This window comes from Emys orbicularis, chromosome 14 (genome assembly GCF_028017835.1).
Source record: "Emys orbicularis isolate rEmyOrb1 chromosome 14, rEmyOrb1.hap1, whole genome shotgun sequence".
In the NCBI taxonomy this organism is placed as follows: Eukaryota; Metazoa; Chordata; order Testudines; family Emydidae; genus Emys; species Emys orbicularis.
Window position 1 is genome coordinate 5,641,861 of NC_088696.1, and position 25,534 is coordinate 5,667,394.

Genomic DNA, 25,534 nt, shown 5'->3' on the forward strand with positions numbered 1-25,534 from the left:
TAACTTAAAAATGCCTCCTCCTTCCTTTCATATCCAGAGCAAAAACCGTCAGCAATCCCCTATATTGTATATTTTCAAATGCTAGGATGACACATTGAGGAATAACTCTAAAATACTATAGGGGTGAAAACTGTTGAACATCTCACGGCATCTGTAGCTAATGTTGTATGTATATATAGCAGGCTAATAACTGGACTTTAAAAGTCAACGGCAGCATACAGGCCTTGACAGACATACTTGCCCCTGGTGAACAGGAAACTTTCCCAGATGTGTGAGAGACTTATGCTGCATCTGCACTTGGATCTAAGGGTGTGATTCCCAATTTGTGTAGACATATTTGTGCTATCTGTAATCCAGCTAGCATGCTAAAAATAGTAGTGTAGCCACGGTAACGGCAAGTGATGGCATAGGTTAGCCATGCCCATGGGGTGCAGGCAGGTTTGTACCCTGCACCAAAAGTCTGCGCCACCATTCGCTGCTGCCCAGGCTACCTCAGCTATACTACTATTTCTAGCACACTAGCTTGAAGAGAGCTAGCACAAATATGTCTGCACGAGCTGGGAATCACACTCCCAGCTCCAAGTGTACACATACCCTTAGATCAAATTTTCTACAAAATGTGTTTGTTTTAAGGAAATTCCTAGCCCTTAGCTTTGCAACCTCCTGAGCACAACTATGTAGGGTTTCCCTGCTTGACTGTGCCGACAGACAGCTGGAAAGGACTTCCTAAAGGGCAAATCTCGCCCCACCCTCCACGAGTGTGGAGTCTGCCAGATACAGCAGAACTGGTGTCGCCGGGCAGTGTAAGAGAAAAGATTTGAGGATCATAGGATGGTTCAACCACTAAGCAATGAATAGGTTTGCTTCTTGGGGCCTCCCTATTGGGGGCAGGCCAGAATCGGATGGCAAATTCATCTTGAGGTATTTATACTAAAACCCTTACTTGTCACTTTTCAATATACTCTCAAAGCTACAAATGAAATGTTCAGAAGACTTCAACTATTCCCTGCTCCCAAAACCCTACATGAATACACGTATGAAAATTATTCTGACTAGCGACGTACTAGATTATTTGTCATGGGTTTGTGCTAGGTCTTTTGCTGAATGTTGTACATTAGAATATATTACCATGGTCTGAAATATCAAGAGGCAACCCAACTCTTTTCTCTAGCAAGGGAAAAAGTTAGTCTTAAGTAATGTTTACAACAAGGCAAATACTATGGGATGAACCTTTGATAACCTTTGATATTTCTGTACTGGGTTCAAAATTTGTCACATTGCTAATTTCCACTGCTGTAAAAGTATATTGTCATTTTGTTCACATAATTGAACTGGCCTACTATGACATTTACTGTGTTCTTTGCAGGGGCCCACGCAGGCCTGTTCTATACCCATTACAAGCTTTATTTACAAAGAATCCTTTTGAATGTAGAGCCAAGTTCCATACAGATGGATGCACTTCCTTGAACCATTACAAATCAGTGGGGTTTCACTATGTAAAACACGACTACAGTATCTGACATTCAAAATGAATTTCTAAGCTATCAAGGCATTGTATAAGGAAACAGCAGAATGGCTACATGACACAGCTCCCATAGGAGTTTTCAGGATCTCTACCGAGCAACAGATCAAAACATAAAACAGACCACAGACATATTCTCCCTCTGCTTGCACACCATTCCATGTAGTTTACAAAGGAAGCTTATGCATGCCCACATCTGGAGCTTTGTGCCTTCAAGGAGCAGAGCTGTTTTGATACGCTTATCAACTTTGTTACTGCTAAGTACAAATTCTTCAGACAGGTAAAAGGCATTTATTTGTCTTCAATCCAAGGCAAGGATGAGATTTCAAAAACAAGTAGATTTTTAGTTGTGTGCTTGTCTGAAATTTCTTAACTGATGAGGGCAAAGCAGTTTTCATATGCTTGGACATCTCAAACTACTAAATGGAATTCTATTAAAGTACCTTGTGGTACACATTAAAGTACAGGTTGTGCACACAACTGCACGAATCTGAAAATGTGCCCATGTACATGAGAGGGTCTCTCTCACACATACTCAAACAGTCATATGTACATTTAGCTTTTTCAAAGAATACCATCCAAATAAGCATCTAATAAAAAAGGCACAGATGATCCATCACAGACTTCAGAATAGACATATAAGTGGGGAAAATTAAAAGAAATCCAAGAGTGTTTGATTCTGAACAGGCTACTCTACAGGAAAAACTGGGTAGACCATCTATAACACTGAAGAAAAAATTCAATCAGAAACCCTCCTGCCAAGCAATGATGTTATTGCAGTTAAGCAATACACACTGTAAACAATTTTATTACTGTACATAAAGATAAGTTTAGTGTACAATGGATTCAATTTATTTTATGGTAAATATTTGAGAGTTCATGGGCATGACGTTGATGAAATACTAGACTGTAAGACAGTTTAAGAGCAGTTTGAATTGCACACTGCCAGCTCCATTAAAACCATATAATCAAAAGGACAAAAGTGAGTTCTCAATATGTTTCTTAATTGAGAAAAAATTTAAGGTAGCTAGAGTCCCAGGCGCTACATTTAGCTCCATACTTGAAATTGCTGATGTGGCTATAACAACTGATGTATAGAAGCAGCAAAACCTTCTTTCTATCCCCACACTGAGTTTTAACAGCTTGACCAACACCTTTCTGTACAATATAAGCATGGTTGGATCACAAAGTCTTCCATATGAATACTTCGGATAAATGTATGAAAATTGTAATACTGCATCTTCATTACAGAGAAAGTTAAGAATATTTCCCTCATTTTGACTATGGTTTGTAGTTCGACTTCAGCTTCAAATACAAGCTTATTAACTGAAGAAGGGAGAAAGAATATTTGGGCTCATGTCTGAAAATGAATTTTTGTTTATTCGTAGGTCGATAACAGCACTAGCTTTCCATCCAAAGAAAACAAAGCAATTAACCTGACCTTCCAAATCATAGGGTGAGAGAGTAATCAGTCTGTATGTTAAGGATACAAATCATGCTGCTGAATTATGTGTGACTGAAGAGACAATCATGAGTTTGACAAACCCAAAATTTCCCATGCACTGAAAGTTTTGGCCCAGATCTTCCTGTGGCCGTGACTGCTTTGTATTGAAGCACAATCAGATTTTCACCTTCAAGGAGCTTCAAAATAGCCATCAGCGTAAGAGGATCCTCTGGTGGCATCAATCCAGCGTATCGAGTCTTATGTCACCCCTTTGTACGTGCACGCACACTTCCCCTTCTCCTCCCCAAGCTGACAGCTCCCTCTTCAGCTGTGTGCCTCGCTCCAGTATCTGAGCTTTTAAGACAAAGTCATTTATGGTTTAACTTCACTGACTGCAGTGGAGTTACACTAGGATTGTTACATTTGACCCTTCCTGTTGTAAACTGCTCTCCTGGTAATTCTTCCCATTATCAGCCCCTCCCAAAGACAGGGTTGCCAATACTGTTAACCCAGATTTAAGGCTGGCAACTCATCCACAAACTTCTAGGAGTCCCATTTGTTTAGACTACTGTCCATTTGTTTTTTCTGGCTATGTGCTTGTGAGCTGGTAGATGATTACAACTGACAAGAATCCGGATCTGTAAAAAACTGGTAGAGCAGGATGTTTGTGTGTTTCAATACCCTGGCTGCTTACAAGGGGCAGAATGAAGTAGACATGGGATTACAACCACCTAGCCCTCTACATTTGTGGCTAGTGGATTACCCAGTAGAATAAAATGGGACTGCTGCAATTCTCATTCGGCAGAACTAACATACAGGATTATGATGGAGAAGAGTTACAAAATGAAAAAAATGTGTGGGTTTTTTAATGCATTATAATTACATTTTAAGTTGTTTTACTCTGACAATGTTGCTTTACCAAATGAGCATCCAACACTGGAGAAGCGAAAACAGCTTAATAGCCAAGGCGTGTCTCATGGAATTTAAAAAGGAAATGAATATGAGGATGGTTTTATTTCATTAGATAAAACCCTTCATGGACCACCAAAATACAAAGGCAAAGAAATGAAACTTAATAAAATGCTAATCTGCTACACATTGCAGACCTGTTATTCACTCAGTTGTAACAAAGTGAACTGCTTCAGAAAGGCTTTAATTCTTTAACGGGTTATAGATTCTGTTGGTTAGCTATGAGTAACAGTACTTAAGAGAATCATATGTTGATTTTGTAAAAAGAGACAGGGCTAAGACTGAACTGACCCTTCTAATTGGTCGACTTGACAAATTCTGCTTTTAGCTCCTTTGCTCACACCTTTTTGTTATAGATTTTTCATTTTTATTAAAAACAAGAGCTTAAAATGAAGAGTTTTTCAGAGTTTTCACTTAAACCATGAGGGTTTGTTTTGTTGTTTTAGGCGGCCTTGTTATTAGAGACACAAAGGTAGTTGAGGTAAAATCTTTTATTGGACCAACTTCTGTTCGTGAGACACACACTTTTGAGCTACACAGAGTTCTGAATCAAAGAAGAGCTCTGTGTAGCTCAAAAACTGTCTCTCTCACCAACAAAAGTTGGTCCCAATAAAAGCTATTACCTCACCCACCTTGTTTCTCTAATATCCTGGGACAAACATGGCTACAACAACACTGCAAACAACAACTGTTAATAAATATTCATTTGAAAAACATCTGTATTCTGATTCATCTGGCTAATAAGTTAATATCTGTAGAGTAGCTTGTTAGGAGCTGATTGACAGTACAATGTTCTCAACAAAGGGTCCAAGACTATGGAACCTGGTCTAACACTGATTGAGTTTTATGATTTTGGGGTCGTGCTGCATATGCGAAGGGACTGAGTTAGGACGGCAAGAAGTAAGCTGAAATATACTTTGCAGTGGGCTGGGAAGAGTTTATTATATCAAAGTCCAATCTGAAATGTTTCAATCTAACATTGTGCCTATGGTCTGAGACGGGTGTGTTTTAAAAAGATGCATAAGTAATATGTATTATTATTCCTAAAATGTTTAGCATACTTCTGTCAAAGTGAAGAACTCTGTTAGTGCTTTAAAAATGTTATAGCAAAAAATCATCAAAATTACATATGAATATGAGGCCCTTGACAAAATATTTTGAGAGAAAGAAACTGATTGAACTTGTTTCCAAAGATTGCTTAAAGGCAAGAGTCAGGAGAAAGGTCAAATCACATTTTCTTGTAATAAAAGAGGAGTTTTTAAAATACAAATATGATCTCATTGTAGTCTCCTCTATTACAGGCCTCGACCAAAACAGCAAGGAGTCCGGTGGCACCTTAAAGACTAACAGTTTTATTTGGGCATAAGCTTTCGTGGGTAAAAAACCTCACTTCTTCAGATGCGTCCTCAACCAGCTATTCAAATGGAATTGCCAGTAGGTATTCTTAATGACTATGAAAGGTGGAGCATTTTTAGCTGTATGCATTAGCAAAAAAGCAAAACACCTTGAATGAGGAACTGATGAAATATCTGACCAAGCTACATCCTCCAGCTGGAGACTGCTGACAGATACTAAGGAGCAACTTATTCTGTTCTGCCTGGATCTAGCAGAGATGGGAATTTGGACAGATTTGATCCAGACCCTTCTGGACCCAAGCACTGAACTCCAGGTGGGTCTCAGTTCTCGCACTCTTCCCCCAGGCCAGAATAAAATTGTATCTCATCTATATCTAACCAAACACTACTTACTACCTTTACAGACTTTGTAATTTATGGCCCGAAGTACATAGCTTTCTTGTGTTCAGAACCTTTTTCATTAGCTTGTAAATTAATTATGTGAAAAGGAGTAAAGGGAAAAAACAAGAGAGAAGATATTCCAAAGTTGCCTCTGATATTTTTTAATCAAAACATTTTGAAAGCAAGTATTTATTTTATCTGAAAACAAATGGCACTTGAAGTTCATTTTCTCTGTCTCATATTCCAGCTCTAGGCAACTACTAGATGAAGAGAAAAGTTCTGCAGCCACCTAGTGAGACACAAATATTTCTAGTTTAATTATGAAGATTAAAAGCCAATATCAAAAGACACAAATTGCTGGCTTTGGGCTATTACTGCTGACTCTTGGTTAACATTACCGGAATAAAGCAAAGAAACTGAATGAGTAACTGGGCACAAGAAACAAGGGATATAAACACAGGCACTGACTTCTGTTTTTGACAGTGGGAGTTCCTCTCCACTCTCCCCCGGCATGCAAGGGGCAGTTGGGGCCTCTGCTGGAAGAGACTGAGTGGGGGTGGGGCTTCACGGCAGAGCAGGGCCACGATCTGGGTACAAAGGCCCACAAAAGATTAATGAGCACATCCTATTTTTTCGTTGCTGCTTGAGCCCCCGAGCACCCATGGAGTCGGCACCTATAGGTATAAAGCAACTGTGAGCAATCTGACATGTAATATACTGAGTGTATGTGGGGATGCTATATTTCATCAAAGCTCTTCTGTTTCTCATAAAACGCTGCTAACAAAAACAATTTGAGACACCATGAGGCTGTTATAGTCCAGTATATACAATTATATTAAAATACATTAAAATAATGTTATTTATGTTGCAAAGTCAAGCACTCGAAAGTTACAAGTGCTAGATTTACTGCTACCTGTGCAACTTTAATTTTGCCCATTGTGTGTTCATCCTAGGGACTTAATGGAGCAGGGGTCCTGTGGCAAAAATTGTATGTGATCATGTAATTAAATATTGAATTATAATGCAGAAACACAAGGAGGCAAAATTAAGATTGCCCAGGCAACCACAAATCTGGCATTTCCTAACTTTCCAGAGCTTGAACCTAAATAATGTTCTAACATAATTTTTATATGCAATTTCCTTCTTAAGAATAAAGGTAAAACAGATTATGTTATATGCAACTGTAACAACTCCCCATTGTGGCTGTCCCAAGGTGTTCCCAGTAGAGTGGCTGCGGATGCTTTGGCAGCAGTATGTTATTATTTGGCATGCCTACCAACATTTTCCTGATGTATGCAAATTTTAGCAAAAGTTGAACCAAATCCCTGGGACAAAGAAAAGCTATTTCCGTAGCTTGAGGCATCCTCTCTAGCCAAACAAAGGGCTGCAGCAAATACTGGAGGTGCAAAAGTGTCTTAAAAAAAAGTTTCAAGAATCCTTAACACTAAGATGGGGGAGGTTGTTGCAGATGCACATAACAGAATTGCATAAGCAACCATAATACTGGCACTTCCTAATACAGAGGGTGCATATATGTGTGTGTAATAAAATACATGCTAAAGACAAAACAACGTTACAATAGTAAAGCAAGGATGATACATGGAATAAATATCAGTGAAATTACAATCACGTTGAAAGTATGATTTTTGAGGATATGAAAAATGAAATGTATTTCAGTAGAAATATTGTCCTTCAAACTACTTACTTGTAGTAAATAGTGAATGTAATCCTAAAGAAACTCAGAAATAATAATCCATAAGTAGACCCATCACCATAGATGTACTGAAAACACATAGGCTCATTTTTAAATGCCTGGCTAACACATTTCAGTAGGATTTGGGTACCTAAACCCCTTAGGCTTTTGAAAATCTGAGCCATAATGAATTAACTGCTGTATTTTAGATAACTGTGTATTATATCATTTGCCAAGATCGGTTATTAAAAAAAACCCTAACATAAATATAAAGTTTGGCATAAACAAGTCACTTAAAATTCACCATTAATTTAAAAGCTTCTTTTAAAAGTTGCATTTTGAAAAAAATGAATCATAATGGAGTGGTCCGAAACATAACCATTTAGCAAACCAAAGGCAGACAAGGCATACTGAAATAATTGCACAGAAAAGTAAAGATCCTCAATCCCAACAGCAAACAACACAAACTATTGAATCCCCCCCCCCCCCCCCGCATATGCTTATGGCCATCTGAAATGACAACACATTTGGATACAGAGGAAAGTGCTTTTGCCACAGTACAGATCATCATATGTTAAACATACTTCCAAGTCACCTGCACTCTGGACCAGCAAATGCAGTGACATTCAGGAATCTGCCTAAAACCTGACCTGATGAATAGATTGCAAGTATTGAAAAGGCTTTCTAATGCAGCCTCAACTATGTAGAGTTGGTCCATTCGGGAGTATCTTTGAGAGTGTAGCAAAGCAAAGTGTGTATATTGGGGGTGTCTAAATGGAGGGTGCTACGCAACAAGAGGAAGGGGCTAGTTTTTCCAGTACTAGTCCTAAGCAAGGGAGGACCAGGTGAAGAGATTTTCAGTAGTAAATGCTCTCTGACCAAGAGAGAATGGAGTCAAGTCCAGAAGCAGAGCTTCCTTCAAAAGCTTAAATCAAAGTCTAAATACCACAGCGATAGGTACATACCACAGATGAAATTGGATTCTTCATGATTCACAGCGCAGTCTATAGAAATGATACTGAATGAGTAAGAAGAGTTTTAACAAAGGGCACTGTCTTATTCCTTTCTTGGGGAAGAATACCTCCCTTGAAACTCTGCTTTCCTGATTTACAATGGGATCCTTTGGCAAATTGAGAGCGATGATGGTTACCCCAAAACTAAAGTAGAAGTTTTTTGTACATTGCACAATCAATCTTGGAAGCTCAAACTATTTTAAGAAAGTGTAAGGAAAACACATGGAAGCAGATCCTCAGCTGGTGCAAACTGTCATGCCTCCACAGACAAACGTGTCAGGGATGGCCTATGCATACGTAATCCTGCCTTAGCAAGGGGGAATGCACGTGATCATCTGTTGAGGTCCCTTCCAGCCCTATGTTTTTATGATTTCCACTGATTGAAGCCAATGGAGCTATGACAATTTACACCAATTGAAGACATGAAGCAGAAGATAAGCTACCCAGACATTCAGGGGTATAAAGCCATGGCTTGAGCGCACAGACAGGGAGCCAAGGACTCCTGTGTTCTAACCCCAGCACTTCCACTGCCTCTGGTGACCTTGGGCAAGTCATTGCTTCCATTTCCTAGTGTGCAAAATGAGGTTAATAATACTGCCTTGCAGGATGTTAAGAGCGTTAGCGTGTGTGACAGGCTTGGAAGATGAAAAGTGTTCTGTAAGAGATGCTATTATTATGGAGGCACCTGATAGTCACTCCATAATTAATGCTGCATTCTAAAATGGGCTTACAATAATAATAATAAATTGTATTTATAAAGCACCCCACTCAAAAGCACTGAGAGTGCTGAACAGCAGTCATAAAACAATTTCTCATTAAACAAAAAGAACATCCCAACCTTGACAAAATTACAAACAAGTTGGGTAAACAGAAAAACAACAACAACAAAACACAATAAAACAGCAACAGTGGCAGTAAATTAATAACCACCTCTGAAAAAAGATAAGTTCAGCCATTTTTCTTAAAAGTGGGAAGAGATTAAATGAGGGACCAAGTGCCACACTGTCGGGGCTGCCACAGCAAAAGCTTGATTACTTACCAGCCAGTGGTGTAGTCCTACACTGCAGTATCTCCCCACCAGTCAGGCTCTGTAACCCTGCACCGCCTGCACACTGCAGGGGGTGACAGTGATGTGGGGTGCTGGAATGCGGTTCCGGCGCATTCTGGCTCCACTGCACCACTGCTACTGACAAAGCGCGAAGGCAGAACCTCTAAGCACCACGTGGTATGAGAACGTAAAAACCCTTCGGTGGAGGCTGACAAATTCCTTTCTTACAAAGCACACCAATGATTTTTTATTGTTGACTGATACCTCTTAAAAACATTGTCTATATACCCAAAACTTGGGAATATCCAGAGTAGATCTGGTGTACTGGGGAGTGGATTTGTTTGGATTTGTGTGTTTCTTTGAGGGGGTGGTTATTATTTTTAATGTTATGTTTAGGAAAAGTTTTAGGCATTATTCACATTATAACTTAAAGTTTAGGTGCCATGCACAGGCCGATGTAGGCCAGTTGCACACAAACTTGGCTGATTATTATCACTTTACTAGTGTTATGGTGATACACTGGCTTTTAAGGAGGGTCGCATGTTTTAATGCTCTTGCATAATGTTTTCAAATTCAAACGCAACTGCCATATCCATTCATACTATGCATAAACTGTTGTGACATTATGGCCCCGGAACAAGCCCACATATTTATTTTCATTGTCTTCTCTCCCAGCCTGTTAAAATGTAAAAGATGGAGTTACAATAACTGCTGAACAGTGAGGCTGAGGCTGCAACTATTGCACAACTGCAGCACACTTGTTAATGGTTTTTAAAGCAAAGACAGTAAAACAAAACCAAAAAGAACGCTTTTATTTTAAAATTGGCAGTACGACATTTCTCATACTAGCTCGCAAGGATTATTCATGACTTAAAGCTGACAAAAACTTTTTGCAAAGTTACTTAAGAACTGAGTTCTGTCACTGAAAGTAAATTCTGTATTTGGCTGAATACTGGCTTTTCTGGTACACCGACTAAAATTACAGTTGTAAAATAAATGAGGTATAAATAATAATAATAAAAAAATCAATATAAAACCCCAGGAGACAGGATGCAGAAAAGCTGTCATACAGCCACATATACAACACATTCGTTTTTCTAAATATTTAAAGATAGTCTTCACTGCGTATGTTGTATGCACTGAGTATTGTATACTGTGTTGGTGTATATTCAAAATCTTTGTTTATACGGCAATATTTTAAAAGGCTACAGTAGTAAGAGTTTTTTGGAAAGAGGGGTTAGCATTTGCCTTGATATAAATGAGTTCATACCAATAGTTCTGTTCTTAAAATAAAAAGATCAATTGTATCTGTATAATCTTTGTTTGCTTTAAAACGTTTCACTCTAACTCTCAATCACTTTTTGTTTTTCTTACTACTGCGCCCCTCACAGCAACTAGCCAGTAAAAATACTTCTCTGCATCCTTGTAAGTCTCAGTTCTATCTTCATACGTTATTTCTCCTGTGCTGTCTCTCTGAGAGTTGCCATATCCAGATTCATAAAGTATTTGCTCTAGCCAACATCCTCTTTTAGTGCTTTGTGGCATTCTGTATGTAGAACATTACATAAGAATAAAAAGTTTTATCTTTTGCATAATTTGTGATCTTACATGTTTGACATTACAACTCATTCTATAGCTGAATTAGTACAGATTTGCAAATAGCAGGACAGAATTGGACTCATCACAACCATATTTCTTCCAGACCTGGGAGTCATTTTATAGTCTAGTTCCAAAGTATGAAAAAATAGTAACAAATGACTACATTTGTCATAGAATAAAAATATTTCCTGTACTCACTTTTTTATATTATGTGCATACATATATATATTTCACTAACTTGGCCAATTAGGTAAACTAGTTCAATATGCTTTTAATTTCTCTTAATGTTACTTTAAAAAAAATCTCATGTTCTCAGACATTCACCTTTTGCCAATTTGAACCAGTCTCTACCTCCTCCCAGAACCCGGAGGGCACTTCACACATATTTCATTGCTGGACTCAGAATCCTGAGAGGAAATGCAAAGGACTGCATGAGAATTTTCACATAAAATTTGGGAATGTTAAAACTTTTTAACTGATGGAGAAAGGAAAGGAAAGAATGTAGCTATGGGTGTTAGGACTGCAGAACTTTGTCAACTGCAGAGAATGAGAAAAAATACGAGAAAACATCTCTGAGAAGAGCTGACTGGGAATTTTTTAATAAGATTTATATTGAATTAATTTAAGTAGAACAATTACAATATAAGATTTCCAACGAAGAAAAGTATAGGAATGTATTGCATTGGATTTATATATCACAAAGTGGCATATAGTAACCTGAACAATAGTCTCAACTGCAAACTACTGAGCATACAAAAAAGAGAAAAAATCTTAAACAAACAAATGAGCATCTGTAGATGGAGTGTAAGATTTCAAGTCCGAATCTGATGTCCATTAAAGTCAACAGCAAAATTTCCATGAGCCCTATCCTGAAATAACAGGGCATGTTACGAAAGAGTGAAGAGCATGAAGTACTAACTGATATTCACAGAACTTTCCTAAAGAATGTGACCAGTTTAGCTGAAAATACAGGTCAATTAAAAGAAAACTATAACCTCAGGCTTTGGAGTTTGTGCTGCTCTGGGTAAACTCATTTGTAACCTCTTTCACAGCTGTATAGGTTTCAGAGTGGTAGTCGTGTTAGTCTGTATCAGCAAAAAGAACGAGGAGTACTTGTGGCACCTTACAGACTAACAAATTTATTTGAGCGTAAGCTTTCGTGGGCTACAGCCCACTTCATCGGATTATTTGAGCATAAGCTTTCGTGGGCTAAAACCCACTTCATCGGATGCATCCGATGAAGTGGGTTTTAGCCCACGAAAGCTTATGCTCAAATAAATTTGTTAGTCTCTAAGATGCCACAAGTACTCCTCGTTCTTTTCACAGCTGCAGTATCACATGTTCCAAAATCAGTAAGTCTTTACTGAATATTTACTTCATAGGTTCTGCCACTCTTACTAGCACTGAATAAACTTATTCATTGAGTAGCTTAACTTGCTACTCAATGTGAATATGGGTGCAGAACTGACCCTTAGAAAGGTCAATCATTAGGGCCCTGCAAATATGCAGATATCCGCTTGATATCAGCAGATCATTTTTTGCAGATCGGATACAAATTTTGTATCACATAGGGCTCTATCAATTGTTTCCTGCCCTACATGACCTCCTGTTTTGTCTCTCTCCATTAGCCAGTCTTGCTTTTATGCAAACATAATCACACACAGAGTGATATGGATCTCTCTCCAGTAGGCATTCATAAAAAGCCCTCAGTTCTCAGACAGACAATCCTGTATTAATTCTCAGTTCCCAAAGACACTATTTCAAACATTTTTGTATTGATTAATCAATTGTGATTTTAAATACAAATGCTAAAGGCTTATGTAATAGTCATCCAGGTTGTTTGGTCTTTGTGTTTATCAGCAGCTATTTTAAACAAAATTTTTGTTGTAGGCTCCATTGGATCCAGGTTCAGTGCTTACAAGAATCACCAGTCTTCGTAAAATACAATGAATCTCACATTTGCCCTTGTTTACTGGTCATTCTTTCAAGTCTGCAAATGGGTGCCAGATTTCACAATAATTACTCACATAGAATTTCTTTTTGTAATAAAACTGTCCCAACAGGAGACCATCTTGGAGATGATTTTAGTCAATACCCAGACAAAACACTTTTTCTCAGATGTTGTTATATGTCCTGTTTTATCAGAATACATAATAAGTTGTGTAACAAACCTTCCTGCCCATTGTCTGTAGCTCCCTAGTTTCATTTTGTTCCCCTCTCAGAGTTCCCTAAAAGTGACTTACTGGCATTAATAGTGCCTTTGTAATATTAGCCCCTTAGTCCATTTTACACTTTCAGTCTTGGAGGCCAGCCAGTCCTGGCTATAGCTCTATTAGTACTGTATTCTACTCCATCCAAACAGGTCTCTCCGGGTTTTCCTCTCACTCTAGGAGGCAACTGTTCTTGAAATGTAGAAACTAGTGCCAAAAATGCAACCATAATTGGAGAGAGAAAATGTACCCTCCAGCCTATGAAAAATGGACTGTATGGTGCTCTTGAGAATACACTGACGAGAACAAATTCTATACCAGCAGGAGGTTGACTACATGCCTAATATGTCTCTTCCATCTCCAATATCTATGATTCTACAAACAAATGAAGTGGCTGAGAATTCTGGCGAGGTGTTCAGATCCAGGAAGTCTTTTCTCAGACAAAGACATTGCTGAGGAATGCTGCCATTCTCTCATTTGTATCTCTCTTTATTTAGGCAGATGCTGGCTTAACACCATACTATTTTTTTTTAAATGCCTGGACTGGAAAAACTCTCTATCATGTTAAGCTAATGGACTTGCCACAGACCCTGAACAGTATGTTCAACCAAATGCAATTAAATCATTGGATAGTTAACAATAACTACTACTGTATATGTCTAGGCCAGTTTCCCCCTTTCTCCAACAATACCTTGGAGGCTAATTAGTGTTAATATAAAGGCTTACAGTCTTAACAATACCTACTCAGTGCATCACGACTGCTGAGTTTGGCATTGTACCATAGAGTCACTAAACCACAAATAAGCAATCCACTGCTCTATAAATCAGAGTGAGAGAGGAGTACACAAATACCTACATGTATGTCAGTATGTGGTAATACAATATTAAACACCAGGCTCTCAAGCCTTCTATTATTTTATTAGTACCAGAAGGATAATATATCCTTTCAAGTGTAAAGCAAAGAGAAAGCCAAGAGCACTTAAGTGCAAGTACTAATGTAAGATATAAGTACATTTCGCAAACACTGCTCACGTTTTCCATTTATCAGATTACAAACCCTTTTGAAATGTTGCCAGAACAAACCTAAAAACCTCATGCTACCTAAAAGCTTCATGTAGTGAATATTTTAACATATCCGTCAAGCCATGTCTACACATTTTCAACAGTCTCAGGAACTACTAAAAATTAATTAGTAATTAGGGTCATTAAATGTTCAGGTTTTTCCTTTTCTCCAAGAAAGCTAACAGCCTTCCCAGCTGAGAATTATTTTCCAGGAATATCTTGGGCTCTGTGTCTAGCTTGGAACACTTTTAGCTAGCAACAACTAGAAATCACTACTAAAAAAAATAAAAAATAGATGGGTATCACTAAAAATAGAACATGGTGCATCTAAATTTGAACAAACTACTATGATTTCAACGTGCCAGGCCATAGAAAATTTCTAAACCTAACTTTTTATAGCAAGTCACATGGAAAAAAACAGGAGTAGCTATGTACTGCTGAATCCTACACCTACTTTGACAGCTGGGCTTTACTGTTAAAGTTCATTATGTTTAGAGAAAGGTGTGGTCTAGTGGTTTGCGCACAGAACTAACAGCCAGGAAATTCTTTTTTATAATTCTGACTCTCGTTGTGACTTGGGGCAAATTGCTGAACTTTCCTGCATCGGCATCACAATCTGTAAATTAGAGCTAACCCTCACCTATCCCACGGACACACTATAAGGAGTAGTTAATATTTGTAAAGTTCTAAGCTTTATGATTTTGTAATTTGGAGGGATATGATTTAACAGTGAAAACTGAGTGGAAAAAATGCACATTTCCTATTCAGAGACAACATAAGCCAGGCAAAGCACAATAACCGGCAGAGATCAATTGTTGAAAGTGGATATTTATCTAACGCATTCTGTCATGGGCCTCTTTTGGCCACATTTCCCTTTGCCAGACCTGCACTTGATGTACAGTTGTTTTTGTGACTTTAATAGGATGCTTCTTGGAACTAGTCAATACCAAACCCATTTCACTTATGGCTTAAATGATATTTTCCACTAATTCTGGTAGGGAAGGGTTTCCCATAAGGGATTAATTCCCTGAGCTACCTAGGCTCTCCAAGATTTCTGTTTTTGCTTTGGCATACAATGCAGGAACATTTTTACTTGAAAGGAACGTTTTTGTTAGAAGAGAAGTGACAGCGTGTGCTTGCCTGTTGCATTAAGATTATTCTCCCCGTAGCCCATAGAGCTAGCTTTGCCTTTTATTTTACTTAGCAGTAAAACAAGGAACCTACAGCCCTCTATCCTGTAAGGCATTGTCTTAAGCAGGTTAACATAAGTAAAGCAGGCCTGTGACCCTTAGCATAGGTACAATGGCCCGACAGTTACCCTAGATTTTGGGGAACTGGGAATAGCTTGTTTAAGAGGGGAGTTGGTACATAATGATATCAGGCAACTGCAGGAATACTGAACTGATAGTCGACTTGGATATTTTGGGATAAAATCATTGGCAGATGTTTAACCACAAACTTGCTTTAGCAATAGTTGACATATATGGTAATGAGGTAAAAGACATTAATGTGCTAAATATAGGATAAAGGCACCCCAACATTATTAGGGTGAGGAAGTTAGATATGGACATGGAAGGCTGGGCATCTGAATGCTCATGCCAGGCCTATAATAGGCTAGGTCACCATGTAGCTGGGTGGCAAATTTTCCATCCTTGACCCTTCAGCTCTTCACTGTTATTATCTACCACCGACCTTTGGGCATTGGGGTTTGGATCATTGGACTCATTTGGCATGCCAGGGACAGCTGGCCCTTTGTCTCTGACCACCAGAATCCCAAGGAAAGATGTGAGTATATAAATCCATGAGCATATGCAAGGAATGATACCACAGATATCCCCAGTACTATATTACTGCTATTTGTTTATATGGTTTGGAGTTGTCTTGTCTTATTGATTGTGTTAATAAAAGTGGCTCAGGCTTTGCTTTGCCCTCAATGTGAGTGTCTTTGCCGTACACCCTGGGGTTCCCTACAAGATATTGAATTTGTTAGTTTTAATTCTGTTGTGTCTGATTCTGGGATTAGAACCCTATTGCCCCCAGCTCATTAAATTGGTATCATTTGGCAACCAATACAATTATTAACCATTCAAGTATCAGGCTACATTCATATGTGACAAACAATTAAAGCTGGGCAAAGACTTTTTGGAAATGGCTACAGGACACGTTTTTGCTGTGTGTATAAATATAAAATATTTAGAAAAGCAAAGTAATAGTAGTATTTCATAGAATTCTCTAGGGATGGGTTTAATTTGGCATTGCAATGTGCATTCCTCAATACTAATATGGTACATTGTTGTGATGTCTCAGTATGCACTACTGCAGCGGTCCCCAAACTTTTGAGGGTCATGCCCCCCCTTACCCGTATCCACGCCTCACACCCCATGCTCCCTCCCCCCAGATCTGGAGCTGGGAGCAGGGCCGCGGGTCGGGGGCAGGACAGGACAGATAGGGGTAAGAGGACCAAGGCTGGGGGTGGATCTTGGGCTGGGAGTGGGGCCGCAGCCAGGTGCCGAGGCTGGGGGCGGGAGCAAAACCGCAGCCGGGCTGCAGTGGGGGCCAGCAGCCAGGCCCGCAGCCAAGTGCATCTCCGCTCCTGGCCCCACTCTCAGCCTCGGCCCCAGGCTGGGAACGGAGCTGCAGCCAGCAGCAAGGCCAGGAGCAGTGTCATGCCGAGGCTGGGAATGGGGCCAGGTGCAGGGCTGGGAGTGGGGGGAGGACAGAGGGGCGGGGCGGGGCTGGGTGGTGCTCCCTGCCCCCATGAGGGCTGGCCCGGGCCCCACCGCCCCCCCCCACCCGCATGTTCCTCCATGCCCCCCCGGGGGGGCGCACCCCCAAGTTTGGGGACCCCTGCACTACTGAGTTGCATCATTGTTTAAAAGGCTTTGATTAAACATTTTGGTAAACATTTTGATTAAATATTAATGAAGAGATGGGCCCGTACCAAGCCTCTGGATCTGAACTTCCTCAGACTTTGAATCCATATCCCATTTTTATACCTTTTGTCAAATTCATTGGGTAAATGAGGGTTATGTGGTAATCTCAGGGATTTTAATTGACCTGAGGTAGGAAGTAACAGGATGAATTTTTTGTTGCATCGTTTTACAGTACTTTCCTGTATATATACATATATACACACAAACACAGTTTTATGCATATAAATTCATATAAAATATGAAGTAGATGAACATTCCCACCTCTCCTAATATCTTTTCCCATATGGATTTCAAAGCAATCATTTCATGGGAAAGATTCTAAAAGTTATTAGATGATTATGTTGCTGTTGCTGCTGTTAAATGAATTTCAAGGAACACAAGGTTAAAGTTGAAAGATGCCAGTGCTATTCTTGGCTGGCTCACTGTGAATTGTTTGAAAATATATATTGAGAAGTGTTCCTGTAAAAATGACCCAGCTTTCTGCTGGATTACAATAATAAATAAGACACACCTTCATCTGGCAGGTGTTTTCACACGGAGATGTTTTAAAGACAATATATTATTTTCAAGTTAAAAAGATATAGTGTAAAAAGAGACCTAACACTATACAAACGTACAAAGCCAATACCCAAGTAGGAAAGTACTGTAAAAAGATGTAAGGGGTCTTTTGAGAACTGAAGGTTCTTTGAGATGTGTGGTCCCTATTTGGATTCCAACATGGGTCCGTATGCATGCCATGCTGCGGAGCTGGAACTGCTTGTAGTAGTGTCCATTGACCTGCATGTGTGTTATGTGTTGGCCGGGTGGTGCACCCGCAACTTTAAGATATTGTGTGGGTCGACGCCACTCCAGGTCCCTCTTACCAGCAAGCAATGGAGTCCACAGCAGAAGGGATGGAGGGCAGGTATTGGAATCCAGTTAGGGACCACACATCTCTAAGAGCCTCAAGTTATTGTAAGTAATCTTCCCTTCTTCTTTGAGCGATGGTCCCTAAATGGATTCCAGACATGGGAGAGTAGAGAGCAGTGATCAGCCTGGAGGTGGGTGCGAGGACTTGCAAGAAGACACAGTCTGTAGGAAGGCAGTAAAGGGCAGGTCGACCATCACGGCTGCCAGTTTGCTAAACCGAGGTGATGGCTATCAAAGAGATCACCTTCATGGAGAGGTGGGCGAGAGAGCAGGTTGCGAGGGGTTCAAAGAGCAGCTTACTGAGGGCAGAGAGGACGAGATTCAGGTCTCAGGAGGCGGAAGGTTTCCACACTGATGGGAAGGCGTTGAGTAGGCCATGAAAGAAGCAGATGGTGGTTGGGTGAGTGAAGATGGAAGAACCATCCACAGGGGAAGGAAGGCTGACCTTGCAGCTAATTAACAACTGGCATTCTGCAGAAGGGGAATGCGCGAAAAATTCAAAGCTATTTGGGCTGACTTTTTAGAGGTTTATGATTAACACAGACCTTAAGACAGACATGTCGCTTACCCACGCCTTCCTTTATCCTAAGCCTCTTTATTTATTTTGTGTACTATGGCAAATTTGGTATTTTGGTATATTTGTTATACTTGGAAAAATTAATAAAAATTATGAATATATAAGAATGAAAGTTATTTTGTTCCTTTCATATCTGTTATGGACTGTACAAAAGAAAATACTGGAAATAACGGTTTTCATTCATTGCTCTGATTTAGTGTAGAATAACAAGAGATATTTTTCATCTTAGCTCTTCTTGCAGCATTTTTTTTTTTACTAATGCTGATGCCTTATTATGTCAATACTTAAGGCATATGCTCTCTTTATATATATTGCCTTATTATGTCAATACTTAAGGTATATCCTCTCTTTATATATTAGATAACATTAATTTCCAATATTCAGGGACTATCTTAAACAAAGCAAAGCTAAGAAATGTCTGATTAAGGATACCTTTCCATCTTTAGCTCACACTGGTGTGCTGAGGTACTGCAGGACTCTTCAAACCATACATCAGCATTAAAATCAGCAGCTGCTGCTGCAACACCTAAGCATAGCAGGGTGAACTGAGTACAAAGCAGACTAGAGGTCAGAGGAGGAAAAAAGTGTTTCGACAGAGAGCATAGAATATTTTTTTAAATGAAGCCGTATTTGAGATGAATAAAAAATGTTTCCAAAACAATCCACTTACTCTTTTCTTTTTTGCTGTTGTTAATCAAGAAAAATGGCCATCCTTAGTCCAAACATCAGAAAGAATTCTGCAAATGGGGAACCGGAATGTGGCATTTAAGCCCATATTTCATTTTAATAGCTGAAGATTATATGTCTCTACATAGACATAAATATGTAAAATGAAAATGCTGAAAACGATCCACTAATACTGCTGAGTACTGCTTCTGAGCACTGCATATATTGAACACACAAACACATACAGATAGCCAGCTTGGATTATTCCAACAGCAACCCAAAAAAATGGTACAGTTTGTCCAATTTTGAAACTTTAAAAAAAAGGATATTGCAAATTTCATAGCCAATTAAATAAATCTGCACCACCTTAAATAAAATGGAGGGGCTTGAAACTGACAATACACTCCAGATTAAAAGATATAACAAAATATCAGATGGCAGAATGGTACATAAGAAGCCTTACAAATTCCATGCCCTTATCTGTCTTTGGGCACAATATAGATGAGTGCTCAGAAGAATTCCTCTCTCTAAAATGGGTTTATCTTACACATCCCTGATGAAAAATGAGCACCCTCCTCACAGCAAATTGCTATAGGCTAACTAAAATTTTCTGGGTGTTCATTCCAATTATATATTAATAATGTTAATATTCTTAATATTATACTGAACTGACTTAAACATTACCCACCAACATACAGCAGCTGCAGTTGGGAACCCAGCTCAAATGCTATAAGAGGTCATATTTTTCAGAAAACAGAAATATATAATAGGTTTAAAAATAAAGTTTAAAAATTCTAGCAAGCAGACTGCACACTAATAGTTTTGTTTAACAGGTACAGCAAAAGAAATACCTTTCTAATTACTATATATCACCATATAGTTAATATCTTAACATTTAAGAATATAAAAGTACTATCTGAGGTTGATTTAATCTATCTATCATTTCTCTATGTATATGCAGTATGAACTTCATACTCTGCAACAACAACAGGAATTTAAGATGAGCCTCCCGAGGTATCTAGTGAGAAAATTCTTTCACTTCTATTTCCTCTGACTTAGTGATCTGTGAAATCTAAAACTAGTACTTAAAGCTTTTGCAGAATCTAATCAAAACAGAAATCTGTCATCTCATTTTTAAAAAGATCTGTTTTACATTAGGAATAGGAAATCTCTCTCTAAATCCTTTAAGTAGACTATATCAATCAGTAAAAAACACTAGAAAGTTAGATAATATTTTTATTCGAGCCATGTATTTCATTTAGTCACTAACTCAGCAAAACCCTATTTCTGCCCTGGACATTTTTTACATATGAAGATATTAATCAAAATTAAAACAGTAACATAGTTTTACACAAATACCCTATTGAAAACACTCATCTCACTGAATCAATTACCTTCTAGCCAGTTGGTAATAAGGCATTTTTCAGAACAACAAATTAAGCAGGTCACCAATGAAAATGTCACCCAAGGAACAAAGTATAAAGTGGATTACAAAAACAGTGCATAAACAATTCTGTTATCTATTCTACCATTACTTTAAAACATGCTGTCTTACTCAGTCTTCATCTTTAACAAGAAATCTAAATCAATAAATTCTATTCAATCACCAACATTAATAGATTTAGAGGGGGAGATTTCCACTTTTACTTTTGGACTGGTAACAGTAGGAAACTAATCCAATGACTGCATAATTGATTGCTAGTGAGTGTAATAAAACTGTCTTAGGTGGTATATTTTTAATCATTATATGTACTAAACATCAGTAATATATTCCAATAGGAAGTGTTTCAGAATAACATGCTCTACACAGCAAACTAAAAAGAAAATTGCAGTAGATTAGAGTAATCCCATCTATGGTGACATTTCAGTTTTCACATCTGGTCACAGAATAAAAGTATCCCTGAGAACATTTTTCCATCAACAAACGGGTAAAAGCAGATTGCATTCATTTAATTTCTACAACTGTCACCCATGTTCTTCTGGCCCAGAAAACTAGCTTCCAAATTTTACAAGAAAAGCAGACTACAAATGAAATACAGATTTGATTCAAACAAAATGTCAGGAGTCTCTTGAGTTGAGGCTAATTGCATGAGTTCATTTTCATCCTGTAGTACAGAAAGTGACTTTTCTTGATTCGTGAGAAGTAAAAAAAAAAAAAAGTATATTTCTTAAAGTACCCATTGTGCGCTAGACAAGAGACTGTGATACCACAAATCTATCTGGTCCGGTAGCTAGGGTATGGGACTGGAAGTAAGAAGGCTTGGGGCAGCTGAACCCTATAACCCCAATCTACGTGTCTGAGTTTGGCTAACTTTGTTTGGTCTATGTTACCATATGCTTTCCTTGGCACAGATATAGATGAGGATTTTGCAGTCAACAAGATTAATTCTAAAGTGCCAACCTTATTTTTCAAGCAGTAAAATTCTGAACAATCCTTTTGACATTAGACTGAAGAGCTCCAACTGAAACTTCGGCTGGCTCGTTAAAGTCTAAATCATAAAGACCTAATGAAAGACAAAAACATTCTTAAAATATGTATAACTTATTCTTATTAAGTTTTATTTAATGCTACAGAAAATATGAACCATGGAAAAGTTATACTAAGTCATCAAGCTTAGTATGTTATACGTGAAAGGCCATTTTTAACATTCTGGCAACAGATAAACAGAAGAGAATCTAAATAAATCCTTCAAAGCTAATAAATCCTAATCCAAGACAAACATAATTATGATGATTGTAGAAAGTTCCTGGAGGGCTTTTGTTGGGCACACTAATTGTTTCATATGGTAGAAATAACCTCTTCTGCTGATAGCACAGTGGTATTTAAAAGCTGGAGAGCAGCTGGTTATTTAATTTACATACACTGAAAATGGCTTCTTGTTCTGACACACAGTGACTACTAAAAATATACCATACAACTGGCTGTTTTCACTGTAAAAATATTTTCACAATATTTGTGTTGTGACTCTGACCTGCAAAAATATTTTCTACAGAGAAAATAACAATGGGGTTTCTCTGGCCCCCGACTGCTACCAAGCCCTGCAGAGTTTAGGGACTTGGTGGGTTTCTTTCTGTACTGGCAGCTATGTTTACCTGAGAGACTACCAACTGTGTGTCTAAGTGATTGGCAATGGGCCATATGTTGAAAATGAAAATTAAGATGAGCCCATAATGCTAATTTTCTTTTTTGAACTGCTCCTGGATTTGAAGCCAGTGGCTAAAGAGATGGAAAGAAAAGGGCATTTACTCAGTCTAGTACCTGGTCCTTAGTCTCTCATATTGTGCCAGATTTTGCCCTAACTTTACAAGAGGATCTGTGCCAGGGCCAAATTTGGCCCACTGTCTCTTGCTCTCATGGTGGCTGATCTATTTTAATGCTCCTCTTTATGAATAAGAGGAGATAAGTAATGCCAGAGCAGCACCATGTTGTTTGCTGAAATTCCTTTTTAATGTTGCAGATTTGATGCTAGTTACAGTTTGCTAGGAGGAGGCTTCACTACATGGGGGTCTTTGGTCTGCTTGCAGTGTTGCCCTCATAAATAAATTGGTTCTGAAGAAGCTGGAACTAAATATGATGTAACAATCTCATCTTTAGCATTGCAACCTCTCTCTCTGCCTTCCCAATTTTTCACATGATACCCCTCAATATTATGCAAGGTGCATCAGCTAAAGTCTTCGTTGCCTGCTGTTCCAGGAATGTCAACCCTCTCTGAATGCCTGCATTAGCTACTGATCTCCTTCCGCATTCAAATTCATCATCCTCAAAGCCTTGTACAGTCCTTCCTACATCCATAGATCATCTTACCCTTTTTTTCCTGCTCATGGTATCAACTCATATTGCCTTGTTAACTCTCAAGGGCCAGACCCAATGTCTATTGAAGTCAATGGAAAGGCAGTCATTGACATCAATGAGCGTTGGATCAGAGCCTTGGTCTTCATCTTCCACCAGTGACTCCAAGCCATCCATCATTGTGTCCTCCCTTCTCTCGCTCAGACAACCCCTTCTGCCTGGAATAGCCTCCCTTACCTATGCAACCTCACTCGGATTTTTCTTATCCCTTCTCAAGATTTACTTCTTACTTGCTAGGAGGGAGCTATTATAAAATACAGAAGGGTTTTCCTAAGCGTGAGTGTTGCAACCGTGCATGTCGGGGTTTCCAACTGAACAACAATTCTAATAATACTGGGCCTGATTTTGGGACAAGAACCTATCAAGCCTCAGAATGTTAACTGGGAATTCTTAAGTAATCAATATAATTAATACACAATCCATAGCTCAGGCAACAATTTCCAAGTTGCCCTGCATTCACGTTTCTTCAGCCTTTGTAAACCTGGATGCAGGGCATCCATGGCTGAAAATATATCTGTCATCACTATCGCTGTCCCCCCACTCAGGCTGTGTTATGATAAAATATTTTCCAGTTTAAAACAATTTAGGCCAAGATTTCAAAAAGAAGGACCTTAAAAAATGAGCTCCTAAACATATATTTGGTCTCCTCAATAAATGGTCTTGTTTTGAAAATTGCTGGGGATCAATAGATTTTAGTAAGCGCAGCTGCATGCTCAGCACTTTTTAAAAACCAAGCTTATTTATTTGGGAGCATAGAGATGGATTTAGGAGCTTAACTTTAGGTTCCTATTTTTGAAAATTTTTAACCTAAGAATCAAGCAGCTCAAACTGATCTAAAAGCATACACTGTTTAAAGCGGCATGAAATGATCTAAAACTTAGATATTGCTTTAACCCTCAATAAATACTCCAACCCCACACAAATTGGAGGACTATCAAGGGTGTTGGAGGGCTGATGCAGGGTGTGGGAAACACGTATTAAGGATTTTTAAACTGTGCAGTGTGGGTATAAATATGTACTGGTATGAAAATGCAAACTTAGCCAGCATTATTATTTGCTGCCAGTTTAGCTTTTGGCTACAAGCTTGCAGTTTACTAATGATGTCAAAATTCACTAATTGGCCTTGGCCAATTTACCACCTGTTGTCTATGGAACTTGGAACTTCTCCTTTTTTCCTCTAAAACAACCGGTAAATGAAATGCAGAAAAACTACATTAAGTCAGGACGTGAGAAACTTAATTAGCAGTAGCAATGCAAATGAAGCATAATGTTTCCCCTCTATCCTTAACTCATTCAGATGTGTCAAGACATCCATAAAGCATAGGGTGACTTATTTATCATGTGTTAAACACCTCTAAATTTAGATAAGAAGCTAGATGACACAGGGATGAAATTCCAGAAATACTATGGAGTCCGTAAGGGGACTTAACTTGGGTGCATTTTTGTAGATATGGCATTAAAAATCAGTTCTGTAGTTCGCTAAAGACAAGTTGCGTAATACAACAAAAAAATAAAATAGCCTTTCTTCCCACAATTTTTTCTATCTGTCTTTGTTTATTCAATGGTTCAGCAAACCCAGCTGGATCATAGACACTGTCATTAAAGAAACATTCTAGGTCAGCCAGCGGTTGATGCCAATCTTCTAAAAAAAAAAAGAAGGATTTATCACTGGGGTATAATTTTTAGGCCCTTGTAATAAATACTGTTAAAAAAAAAACTCTTGAAAGAAGTGGGATGCACTGATTTCAAGCTGAAAGATCTCACTGCTAGTCTCAAATGCTGGATAATAGTAATTTAGTTTTTCTTTACTAAAAATATATGTCATATATTAGTAATACCAATCATAAACATATCACTTTACATATTCAAAGCACTGCAGAACACCCGAGGCAGGTAACTGTTATTTTCCCATTATACACACAACAAATCTGAAGCAAGAGCTGAAATGACCTGCCCCAAACCACCAAATGGCTGGGATTAGAATTACAGATGGGATTAGAATGCATAGTTTCTGACTCCCGATCCCATGGTCCTTCCTTCAGACCGTCAAATATCACAAAGACTCTTTTCTTCAAACCAGCAAAGATGTTTGATATGCTGCACTGTTTTATATACAACACAGATTCAAACTTATTTCTATTTATTCACCGTACCAGTTAAAGAATGCAAACCAAAAATACGTAACATTGTAAACATAAATCAGTATGAAAATATGGCTAAGATCTCAGGCGGTAAAATATGAATCCAGAGCCCCAAGTTCATCCCCAAGTATAACACCTGCTGAATCCAATTAAGTTATGCCA

At 38.6% G+C, this 25,534-nt stretch overlaps 1 protein-coding gene across 3 annotated transcripts in view; it reads right to left on the minus strand.

The window, feature by feature from the left end:
- The window catches only part of BANP (BTG3 associated nuclear protein), a 261,210-nt gene that overhangs the window by 48,707 nt on the left and 186,969 nt on the right, over positions 1–25,534 (minus strand). The window contains exon 12 of one of the 3 annotated variants that reach the window (XM_065416359.1): positions 6,277–6,345. The exons of the other annotated variants lie outside the window; for them this stretch is intronic. Within the exon in view, the coding sequence (XP_065272431.1) occupies positions 6,283–6,345 (63 nt within the window). The 3' untranslated portion in view covers positions 6,277–6,282. Of the gene's footprint in view, positions 1–6,276; positions 6,346–25,534 lie in introns of those variants that run through there. 3 annotated transcript variants of the gene reach the window in all.